The sequence below is a fragment of the Scyliorhinus torazame genome, chromosome 2 (assembly GCF_047496885.1).
Source record: "Scyliorhinus torazame isolate Kashiwa2021f chromosome 2, sScyTor2.1, whole genome shotgun sequence".
NCBI lineage: Eukaryota > Metazoa > Chordata > Chondrichthyes > Carcharhiniformes > Scyliorhinidae > Scyliorhinus > Scyliorhinus torazame.
The window spans coordinates 230,725,817-230,738,405 of record NC_092708.1 but is presented as its reverse complement, the minus strand read 5'-3'; the positions used below and the strand labels follow the sequence as shown (position 1 = coordinate 230,738,405).

General features: G+C 49.1%; 1 protein-coding gene across 2 annotated transcripts in view; it reads left to right on the top strand.

Moving 5' to 3' along the window:
• LOC140396318 (RAS guanyl-releasing protein 1-like) overlaps positions 1-12,589 on the top strand; it is a 172,584-nt gene that overhangs the window by 146,046 nt on the left and 13,949 nt on the right. For both annotated transcript variants that reach the window (XM_072484813.1, XM_072484803.1), the window contains 2 exons: positions 1,261-1,405; positions 2,525-2,561. In XM_072484813.1, the coding sequence (XP_072340914.1) occupies positions 1,261-1,405; positions 2,525-2,561 (182 nt within the window). The remainder of the gene's footprint in view (positions 1-1,260; positions 1,406-2,524; positions 2,562-12,589) is intronic.

The window sequence follows — 12,589 nt, the reverse complement described above, 5'->3', positions numbered from 1 at the left end:
ACTGAGACTTTATTCCGGAACATATTTGAGAGACATAGCCCAGCTCCTACAAAATATCTCACTGATACTAAGGCTGTGTACCATATTTATATCTTTTGGTTATCTCCCTTTTAATAAGGACACAGGAAACCACACCGATTGAAATAAAAGAAACGCCGATTTATTTACAACACAATGGGCGGGATTCTTCAGCCGCGCCTGCCTGGCAACCGGAAATTCCCGCCCGTGATCAATGAGTCTTTACATGGATCGTGACCCGTCCGTGACGATCTTGCGGCGGGCGCAGCCAAATAATCCAGCCCAATATATCTACTGCCTGGTAGATCCCTACCGCGTTCCTGTTTTGGTCAGTGCCTGACTGGCTGACCTTTTAAACAGGGGTTAATAGAGATCTCTTGCCCCTAGAGTGGAGCTCATACTCGGCCAGGAGCATGGGGAAGATTATCATTCCCAGCCTGTAGGCCGCGTGCTTGTAAATCTCATAAGCAGCATTATACTGGCTGCAATTTAACTAACCGAAGGCTGAAGTCTTTACTCTTATTACAATTTTTTCTTACCCGCCCTGTGAAGGTCATTAAGTTTGTGATTGTTACTTCCCACACCAACATGCTGAGAAAGGGCTCTAATAACTTATTTTAGACCTGTTAATGCTCATAACTACATTTGCCTACTTTAAAGTTATCAATTTTGAATTATTTCAATTGCCACACCTCAGTTGTTAGGTGTGCTCCTAATGACACTGACCCTCAGTCACCACAGGGGGATACAAAATAGCACGAGCAGCACCACATTCATATTACACTGAACCCATCAAAACTGGTGCTGACTGCAGCCAGTTATAAATGCAACCAAATGGTCCTTTCTCTCACAAGAGAACATATACAATATGATATTTGAAATATATAACTGATACCTCACCAGAATAAATCAAAATCATCAGCATGCAGAATAGGGTGCTTCCTGAGTATGAACACAAAACAGTTGCTAAATTATAGGTTTGTCTGTGGAAGAATTCTTCGATTGTATTCAGTATTGTACCAACATTGCTGTCAGTTGCGAACTATTTAAAATGTTATGTGAAACATAGTGATCACTGTGGAGTAAATTATTTATCATTTTCCATTATATTTTGGATAGTAAAGACTGAAATGATGATCCATTCTCGATCCACTACCACTTTTGACAAAATAGTTTCTACAGACCTACTATATTTGTGTCATTCCACGTATGTAGAAAACGTATAAAATTCTCATTTTACAGTGAAGGACTAATAAGCAGAGAGGAGATAACAGCCTACTTCATGAGATCCAGCTCTATCTTCTCCAAGTCAGTCGTAGGCTTTCTCCATAATTTCCAAGAGACAACATATCTGAAACCAACTTTTTGTGACAACTGTGCTGGATTCGTAAGTCGCTTTCATCTACTGTATAGTCTCCCGGCTTGTAAGATCTCACAGTGTCAGTTGTACAGTAGCCACTCTTTTATTTTAGTATCCGATTCTTTTTTCCAATTAAGGGGCAATTTAGCATGGCCAATTCACTCACCCTGCGCATCTTTAGGTTGTGAGGGTGAGACCCACGCAGACACGGAGAGAATGTGTAAACTCCACACGGACAGTGACCCGGGGCCGGGATCGATCCCGGGTCACAAAGCCGTGAGGCAGCAGTGCTAACCGGTGCGCCATCGTGCTGCCCAAACAGTAGCCACTCTTGATTATTCAAACATTTTCCACAAGTATTTTATGTGAATGTAGCTATAGAAGTAATAGTGTTGGAGAAGGTAGCTTTTCTATACCTTTGTGTAATGGGTATGGTAATTAAATGCTGCTGAACTTGAAACCCAAAAGCCAAACGTCACCATGGCAAGTAGGGGGAAATTAGAATAGATTAGAATAGAATTGAATCACTACAGTGCAGAAGGAGGCCATTTGGCCCATTGAGTCTGTACCAACCTTCTCTCAAAGAACCCCTACCTAGGCCCACAACCCACACTATCCCCGTAATCCCAATAACCCCACCTAACCTTTTGAACACTAAGGGGTAATTTATCATGGCCAATCCACCTAACCTGCACATCTTTGGACTGTGGGAGGAAACCGGAGCACCCGGAGGAAACCCACTGGGGAAAACATCCACACAGACAATGACCCAAGGTGGGAATTGAACGTGGGTCCCTGGCACTGTGAGGAAGCAGTGCTAACCAATGTGCCACCCCAAATTGAATTGAATCAATCAGATCATTTGTTGGTTGGCCCCTAAAAATGACCAGGTGAGCTGTAAGATTTTATGTTGGCCTTCACGAAAGGAAATCTATCACATGTAACCTGTCTGGCCTCGAGCCAGATATTTGATATTTAATATCTCAGAGCAAATAAGGATGGGCAATATATGCTTGTGGCCACATCCCAAGATACAATTTTAAAAAACTTTTATTATGTTCAATTTTCTGGAAAAAAAATACTCTCAGTTTTGTCAAATTGCAATATCCTCAAAAGTAAAATGATCTGCATTTTTTTCCTTTTCAGATCTGGGGTGTTATAAAACAAGGCTACAGATGCAGAGGTAAATGACATATTAAAATGTCTCAATTATGCCAAAGAAGCTGATGAATTTCATATCAAACTCATGGTACATTAATTCGGATGAATCAGTAAAATTGCTGAATTGATAGATTTACAATTACAAACAATTGTACAATTCTTTTTACAACTTCCAATGTTCTTATATACAGAGTTGTTAGATTTGCTCTAACACAGAATCCAGACTGTTTCTAGATGATGTTTCTCCAGAAAACTGAATTTTGTTGAAGTACATACTGAAATCAAACAATGTACAACTTGTAACCTTTTTGTGAATGCTTAAAACAGTACTAAACATTCACTTAAAGCATACGTAGTAAGAATTGGTGACCATCATTTTACCACAACCTTCAGTTAATATTTTCAGCAATATCACAAAACCCAAACCAACCACACAAATAATGCTTAATATGTTATCCAACAACTTTTTAAAAAATATATTTTATTTAAGTTTTTCGATCTAACAAAAATTTCCCATTTTACAACTTTGTAATAATATATACATTGATCGTTTTTTAAATAAATAATATGCTAACTAACGGCAACTGTGAACAACAAAATAAGAAACAACAGAAATAATAACTAAAATAGTAACTTTGTGAAATCAAATATAAATAACTAATATATAAACACACACATAAAACCCCTGAAGACCCAAATGAGCCTCCCCCCCCCCCCCCCTCTCCCCTGGGTTGCTGCTGCTGCCTTTCCTATTTTCCCTTATCGCTCTGCGAGATAGTCGAGGAACGGTTGCCACCACCCGGTGAACCCCTGAGCCGAACCTCTTAATGCATATTTTATCCACTCCAGTTTTATAAACCCTGCCATGTCGTTGATCCAGGCCTCCACACCCGGGGGCTTAGCTTCTTTCCACATAAGTAGAATCCTACGCCGGGCTATTCGGGACGCAAAGGCCAACACGTCGGCCTCTCTCGCCTCCTGCACTCCCGGCTCTTCTGCAACCCCAAATATAGCCAACCCCCAGCTTGGTTTGACCCGGACTCCCACCACCTTCGAGATCACTTTTGCCACACCCACCCAGAACCCATGCAATACCAGACTTGACCAAAACATGTGGGTGTGGTTCGCCGGGCTTCCCGCGCATCTCCCGCACCTATCCTCCACTCCAAAAAATGTACTCAGCCTTGCTCCCGTCATATGCGCCCTGTGTAGAACCTTGAATTGTATCAGGCTGAGCCTGGCACACGAGGACGAAGAGTTTACCCTACTTAGGGCATCTGCCCACAGCCCCTCCTCAATCTCTTTCCCCAGCTCCTCCTCCCATTTTCCCTTCAGCTCCTCTACCATCGTCTCCCCCTCGTCTCTCATTTCCCTATATATATCTGACACCCTACCATCACCCACCCATGCCCCCAAAATCACTCTGTCCTGAATCTCTTGCGCCGGGAGCTGCGGAAATTCCCTCACCTGTTGCTTCACAAATGCCCTCACTTGCATATAGCGAAATGCATTCCCAGGTGGCAACCCATATTTTTCTGTCAGTGCTCCCAGACTCGCGAACGTCCTGTCTAAGAACAAGTCCTTCAATTTCACAATTCCTGCTCGCTGCCAAGATTTAAATCCCCCATCTATCCTTCCCGGGACGAACCTATGGTTGTTCCTTATCGGGGACCACACTGAGGCACCCGTCACTCCCTTATGTCGTCTCCACTGCCCCCAAATTTTCAGAGTTGCCGCCACCACTGGGTATGTGGTGTATTTTTTCGGGAGAATGGTAACGCGCCGTCGCCGTCGCCAGTGCTTTTAAGCTAGTTCCCCTACAGGACGCCATCTCCAGTCTTTTCCACGCCGCTCCTTCCCCTTCCCTCATCCACTTACATATCACTGACACGTTGGCGGCCCAATAATAAACACTTAGACTCGGCAGTGCCAGTCCCCCTCTGTCCCTACTGCGCTGCAGGAACCCCCTCTTTACTCTTGGGGTCTTTCCAGCCCACACAAAGCTCATAATACTCTTGTCCACCTTCTTAAAAAAGGCCTTTGTAATCAGTACAGGGAGGCACTGGAACACAAAAAGAAACCTCGGAAGGACCACCATTTTAACCGCCTGCACCCTGCCCGCCAATGACAGGGGCGCCATATCCCACCTCCTAAAGTCCTCTTCCATCTACTCTACCAGTCGTGCCAAGTTAAGCTTATGCAAGGTTCCCCAGTTCCTGGCCACCTGGATCCCTAAATACCGGAAATCTCTTATTACCCTCCTCAACGGTAAATCGTCTATTCCCCTGCCCTGTTCCCCGGGGAGCATCACAAACAGTTCACTCTTCCCCATATTCAATTTATATCCTGAAAATTCTCCAAACTCCCTGAGTGTCTGCATTATCTCAGGCATCCCCTCCACTGGGTCCGCGATATACAACAACAAATCATCCGCGTATAATGACACCCGATGCTCTTCTCCTCCTCGAAGTACCCCCCTCCACTTCCTTGAGCCCCTCAGCGCTATGGCCAATGGCTCAATTGCCCACGCAAACAGTAACGGGGACAGGGGACATCCCTGTCTTATAGTCGGAAATGGTCAGATCGTTGCCTATTTGTAATCACACTTGCCATCGGGGCCCTGTACAGGAGCTGAACCCATCTAATGAACCCCTCTCCAAATCCAAATCTCCTCAGTACTTCCCACAGGTAGTCCCACTCCACTCTATCAAATGCTTTCTCTGCATCCATCACCACCACTATCTCCGCCTCCCCCTCCGGCGGGGGCATCATCATCACCCCCAACAGCCTTCGTATATTAGCATTGAATTGCCTCCCTTTAACAAACCCCGTTTGATCATCATGCACCACCCCAGGGACACAGTCCTCTATCCTCGTCGCCATCACCCTGGCCAAAAGCTTGGCATCTACGTTCAAGAGGGAAATGTGCCTGTATGACCCGCACTGCAGCGGGTCTTTGTCTCTTTTCAGAATCAGCGATATCATCGCCTCCGACATCCCCCTTTCCCTAGCCTCATTAAAGGTTCTTGTCAGAAGTGGGGCCAGCAGGTCCACGTATTTCCGATAGAATTCCACACGGAACCCATCCGGCCCCGGGGCCTTCCCTGCCTGCATGTTCCCAATTCCTTTTACCACCTCCTCCACCTCAATCTGCGCTCCCAGTCCTGTCATCTCCTGTTCCTCAACCTTCGGGAACTCCAGCTGGTCTAGGAAACGCATCATTCCCTCTTTCCCTTCCGGGGGTTGAGCCTTATATAGCCTCTCGTAAAATACCTTAAACACCCCGTTCACCCTCTCCGCTCCCCGTTCCATCTTTCCCTCCTCGTCTCTAACCCCTCCGATCTCTCTCGCCGTCCCCCTCTTCCTAAGTTGTTGGGCCAGCAGCCGGCTCGCCTTCTCTCCATATTCATACTGCACTCCCTGTGCCTTCCTCCATTGTGCCTCCGCCTTACCCGTGGTCAACAAGTCAAAGACTGTGTGCAATCTCCGTCTTTCCCTGTATAACCCTTCATCTGGAGCCTCTGCATATTGCCTATCCACCCTCAAAATCGCCCCCAACAATCTCTCCCTTTCTTTACCCTCTTGTTTCCCCTTATGGGCCCTTATGGAGATCAGCTCCCCTCTAACCACCGCCTTCAGCGCCTCCCAGACCACTCCCACCTGGACCTCTCCGTCATCATTGATCTCTAGGTACCTTTCAATACATCCCCTCACCCTTACACATACCCCCTCGTCCGGCAACAGTCCCATATCTAATCTCCAGAGTGGGCGCTGCTCCTTTTTCTCTCCTACTTCCAGATCTACCCAATATGGGGCATGATCTGAAATGGCTATAGCCGAATATTCCGTTCCTGCCACCTTCGGGATCAGCGCCCTTCCCAGGACAAAGAAGTCTATCCGGGAGTACACTTTGTGGACATGGGAGAAGAAGGAAAACTCTTTACTCCTTGGTCTAGTAAATCTCCAGGGATCCACTCCTCCCATCTGCTCCATAAAGACCTTAAGCACCTTGGCCGCTGCCGGCCTCCTCCCGGTCCTAGATCTGGATCGGTCCAGCCCTGGGTCCAGCACCGTGTTGAAGTCCCCCCCCCCATTACCAACTTTCCCATCTCCAGGTCCGGGATGCGCCCCAACATACGCTTCATAAAGTTCACGTCATCCCAGTTCGGGGCATATACATTCACCAGCACCACCGCCTCACCTTGCAATCTGCCACTCACCATCACGTATCTACCCCCACTGTCCGCCACTATGGTCTTCGCCTCAAACAATACCCGTTTCCCCACCAGTATTGCCACCCCTCTATTTTTCGCATCCAAGCCCGAGTGGAATACCTGTCCCACCCATCCTTTTCTTAATCAGACCTGATCCGCCAGTTTCAGGTGCGTCTCCTGAAGCATGACCACGTCTGCCTTTATCTTCTTTAGGTGCGCAAATACCCTTGCCCTCTTATTCGGCCCATTCAACCCTCTCACGTTCCACGTGATCAACCAGGTTGGGTGGCTCTTTACCCCCCCCCCCCTCGTCGACTAGCCATCCCCTTTTTTAAACCAGCTCCTCACCCGGTTCCCGCGCACCCGCTTATCCCCCGGACGGTGCCCTCCCGTCCCGACCATCCCATCCCGTAACAGCTCCCCCTTCCCCTCAGCAGCAGCAACCCAGTTAACCCCCCCCCCCCCCCCCACCCCACTAGATCCCTCTCTAGCTTAGTTGCTCCCCCCATATTGCTTTCGGAAGTCAGCAAACTCTGGCTGACCTCGGCTTCCCCCGTTTATCCTTAGCCGCCCATTATGTCAGGCCCCCTCCTTCCACCACAATTTCCATAGCGCGGGAACAGAGCCCGCGCTTCCCTCTCGGCCCCGCCCCTGATGGCGCAGCTCCCTCTCTCCTTCCCCCTCCCCTTCCCCACTGGCGCCCACATTTCTTCGTGTCCCCCCCCTTCGAGGGGAAAGAACATTTTTCCCCCAGCTGATTCACAGTCCCTTGCCACCACCTCGCTACTTCATTTCAAACACTCTTTCTCAAATCTAGTCCAACTTCTCGTCTTCAATAAATGTCCACGCCTCCTCTGCCGTCTTGAAGTAGTGGTGTTTACCCTGGTGTGTAACCCACAGTCTTGCCGGCTGCAACATTCCGAATTTCACTTTCCTCTTGTGGAGTACCGCCTTGGCACGATTAAAACTCGCCCTCCTTCTCGCCACCTCCGCACTCCAATCCTGATACACGCGGATCACCGCGTTCTCCCACCTGCTGCTCCGTGTCTTTTTCGTCCATCTCAGGACCATCTCCCTGTCCTTGTAGCGGTGGAACCTCACCACTATTGCTCGAGGTATTTCTCCTGCCTTTGGTCTTCTCACGAGGACTCGGTACGCTCCCTCCACTTCCAGGGGGCCCGTCGGGGCCTCAGCTCCCATTAAGGTATGGAGCATCGTGCTCACATACGCCTCAACGTCCGCTCCCTCTGCCCCTTCGGGAAGCCCCAAGATTCTTAAGTTCTTCCTCCTCGAGCTATTTTCCAGGGCTTCCAGTCTCGCCATACACCTCTTATGCAGTGCCTCGTGCGTCTCCGTCTTCACCACCAAGCCCTGTATCTCGTCCTCATTTTCGGCAGCTTTTGCCTTCACTCCACGGAGCTCCATCTCTTGGGTCTTCTGCGCCTCCTTTAACCCCTCAATCGCCTGCAGCATCGGCGCCAGCACCTCCTTCTTGAGCTCCTCCGCACATCGCCGGAGGAACTCCTGCTGTTCCAGGCCCCATACCAACTGGCCTCCCTCCGCCGCCATCTTGCTTCTCACTTCCCTTCTTTGCCGCTGCTCCAGAGGATCCTCCGCAATCTGGCCGCTATTATCTCTTCTATCCGTTCACATCCGGGGGGACTCTCTTCTATGTCGCCTCACAGTGGGTTTAGCCTTCGAAAATTGCCGTTGGGGCTCCCGATAAGAGCCCAAAAGTCCGTTAAAACGGGAGGTGCCGAAACGTGCGACTTAGCTGGTCATCGCCGCACCCGGAAGTCCGTTACCCAACAACTTAATGTAAATCCTAACTGTCATAGAATTTAGAGTGCAGAAGGATGCCATTCAGCAAATCAAGTTTACACCAGCCCTTGGAAAGAGCACCCAACCCAAGCCTACACATCCACCCTATGCCAGTAACCCCACCTAATCTTTTTGGACCCTAAGGGTAACTACCAACATTAAAAGCAGGATTTCTGTTTCTTAAATTAAATTATAAATTCAAAACAGCTGTTGCAAAGACTTTGAAAAGACAGTTAGGCTGGCCGATGAGTTGAGTGGTGATCCTTAAGTTAGAAAGGGTGAGTTTTGTACCATTCATGTTATCCCAGGCCAGCTATATCTAACGTTTTGAACAGCCTTAATGTGATCTTGAATGTGAACAATTCCCTAACTGGGAATTTAGATGCAACACTTCGGGTGAAAGGAGTCAAACAAAATTTGGCTTCAAGTTGATCGCAATGATGCTGAAAATGTTGGCTTAAGATCACTTGGAATGGGGCGGGTGGCGAGGCGGGTGGGGGGGGGGGGGGGGGGGGGGGGCGGGGGGTTGACTCAGGACTATCCATAACGCACTCAGCAGGATGTTAATAGATAACCCAGGCTGAAAAGTAAGCTAGCAATTAGCATGTAAAAAATAAATCCGAGTAATGTTTTCAGAATACCTTGTGGCGGTGGCTTTATGTGCAAGTACTTCTACATTCAAGAGGGTACGAGGGCTTGGCTTTAAGAAAAAAAAATACAATATCACTCCCAAAGTATGTACGTGTAAGGATTATGATCTTATAGATGCTGAGATTGTGTAATTGCCTCTAAATTAGCAAGTAGATCATCTGGAAAGCAATATTGAACATTTAATTTATTTTAAAAAATCTAATGGGCAGCACGGTAGCATTGTGGATAGCACAATTGCTTCACAGCTCCAGGGTCCCAGGTTCGATTCCGGCTTGGGTCACTGTGCGGAGTCTGCACATCCTCCCCCGTGTGTGCGTGGGTTTCCTCCGGGTGCCCCGGTTTCCTCCCACAGTCCAAAGATGTGCAGGTTAGGTGGATTGGCCATGATAAATTGCCCTTAGTGTCCAAATTTGCCCTTAGTATTGGGTGGGGTTACTGGGTTATGGGGATAGGGTGGAGGTGTTGACCTTGGGTAGGGTGCTCTTTCCAAGAGCTGGTGCAGTCTCGATGGGCTGAATGGCCTCCTTCTGTACTGTAAATTCTATGCTAATCTATGATGATAAAGCTTTGTTCTAAAATCGTACAGCACGATGTGGAACAACATTATTATTATTGCCATAACAGAATCAGAAACATCATTTGTATTCTTGTAGTTCCTCAAATCAACATATTTGGCTTTGCAATTACCCATTACTGAGCAGGAAAAAGTGAGAATTTATCGCTACAGTAAAAAATGTTCTTGCATCTGTTCCAGAACATTTATTTTTTTAATAAACATTTTATTGAGGCATTTTTGGTATAGAAACAACAACAAAATAGACAAGATACATGAAACCATAAACATAGTGCAAAAACCGTTTACCTTTCGTACAAGTCCCATCCTTTTTATCCCCCTACTCCAACCTAAACTACTACCCCCCCCCCCCCCCCCCCCCCCAATCTGCCGACGATTAATTTTCCGCAAGGAAGTCGACGAACGGTTGCCACCTCCGGGAGAACCCTAACAGTGAACCTCTTAAGGCGAACTAAATTTTCTCCATACAGGGAAAGCTAGCCATCTCCGATAGCCAGGTCTCCGACTTCGGGGGCTTTGGGTCCCTCCATGCCAATAGTATCCGTCTCCATACTACCAGGGAAGCAAAGGCTAGAACATCTGCCTCTTTCTCCTCCTGGATTCCCGGATCTACCGACACCCCGAAAATCGCCACCTCTGGACCCAGTGCCACCCTTGTTTTTAAAACCTTGGACACGATGTCCGCAAACCCCTGCCCAAATCCCCGAAGCTTTGGGCATATCCAAAACATATGGACATGGTTCGCTGATACTCCCGCACATTTTCTGCACCTGTCCTCCTCCCCAAAGAATCTGCTCATCCGGGCCACTGTCATGTGAGCCCGGTGCACAACCTTAAATTGTATGAGCCTGGCACATGTTGCAGACGCGTTGACTCTACTCAACGCATCTGCCCATAAACCATCCTCTATCTCACCTCCAAGCTCCTCCTCCCACTTATGCTTCAGCTCCTCGGTCTGCGTCTCCTCCGGCCCCATAAGCTCCTTATAGATGTCTGAAACGCTCCCCTCGCCTACCCACCCTCTAGAAATTACCCTGTCCTGAATCCCCCTCAGCGGTAGGAGCGGGAAGGTTGCCACCTGTTTATGAAGGAAGTCCCACACCTGCAAGTATCTGAATTCGTTTTCCCTCGCCAGCCCAAACTTTTCCTCCAGCATCCTCATACTCGGAAAGCTCCCCCCTATGAACACATCCCCCCATCCTCTCAATCCCCGCTCTCCGCCATACCCGGAACCCCCCATCCATACTCCCTGGGGCAAACCGGTGGTTATTACAAATTGGGGCCCAGACCGATGCTCCCACTGCTCCCACATGCCGCCTCTACTGGCCCCAAACTTTCAGGGCCACTACCACCACGGGCTGGTGGAGTACCGTGCCGGCGGGAGTGGCAGAGGCGCAGTTACCAACGCCCCCAGACTGGTGCCCTTACATGAAGCCGCCTCTATACGCACCCACGCCGACCCATCCCCCACCACCTACTTCCTGATCATGGCTATGTTAGCCGCCCAGTAATAATTGCTAAAATTTGGCAGCGCCAGCCCGCCCTCTCCCCGGCTCCGCTCGAGCATTACCTTCCTTACCCGCAGGGTCTTGCCCACCCAGACGAAGCCCGTGATCACCCTGTTGACCTGCTTAAAAAAGGACCGCGTCCCTCTCCAGAAATTGTCCTTCATTTGGTCCACTAGCCGAGCCAAATATAATTTATGCAGCCGGTCCCATTCCCGTGCCACTTGCATGCCCAGGTACCTAAAACTACCCCCTACTGACCTAAATGGCAGCTCCCCCAGTCGCCCTCCTGTCCCCTCCCTGAACCACAAACATCTCACTCTTATCCATGTTTAGCTTATACCCCGAAAACCGGCCGAATTCCCCAAAAACTTCATGATTTCCTCCATCCCACCTACTGGGTCCAAAACGTACAGAAGCAGATCATCCGCATAGAGCGAAACCCTGTGCTCCCGGGACTCCCCCCCCCCCCCCCCCCCCCCCCCCCCCCCGCCACACGGGCCATTCCTCTCCAGCCCCTTGAAGCTCTCAGTGCGATTGACAATGGCTCTATAGCCAGTGCAAACAACAGTGGGGAGAGGGGGCATCCCTGTCTCATCCCCCGGTGCAGTCTAAAGTAGTCCAAAGTTGTCCTGTTCGTCCGCACACTTGCCACCGGAGCCTGATACAACAACCTGACCCAGTCAATAAAGCCCCGTTCAAATCCGACCGTCCCAGTACCTCCCACAGATAGTTCCATTCTACCCGATCAAAAGCCTTTTCTGCATCCATTGCGATCACTACCTCAACCTCCCTACCTTCCGGGGGCATCATGATCACATTTAACAGCCTTCTTACATTGGCCACCAACTGCCTGCCCTTAACAAACCCCGTCTGGTCCTCCCCAATAACGTCCGGAACACAATCCTCAATCCTGAAGGCCAAGATTTTGGCCAGCAACTTGGCATCCACATTCAGCAGGGAGATCGGCCTGTAGGACCCACACAGCTCCGGGTTCTTGTCCTGCTTAAGAATCAACAAAATTGTTGCCTGTGACATTGTCGGGGGCAGCACCCCTCTTTCCCTTGCCTCATTAAACATCCTCAACAACACCGACCTCAATATCCCAGAGAACTTTTTTTAAAACTCCACTGGGTACCCGTCCGGAACCGGGGCCTTACCTGCCTGAATGGCCTTCAAGCCCGCACTATCTCTTCCAGCCCAATTGGGGCCCCCAGCCCTTCTACCCACCCTCCGTCCAACATTGGGAAATTCAGCCCCTCCAAGAAGTGCCTCATCCCTTCTG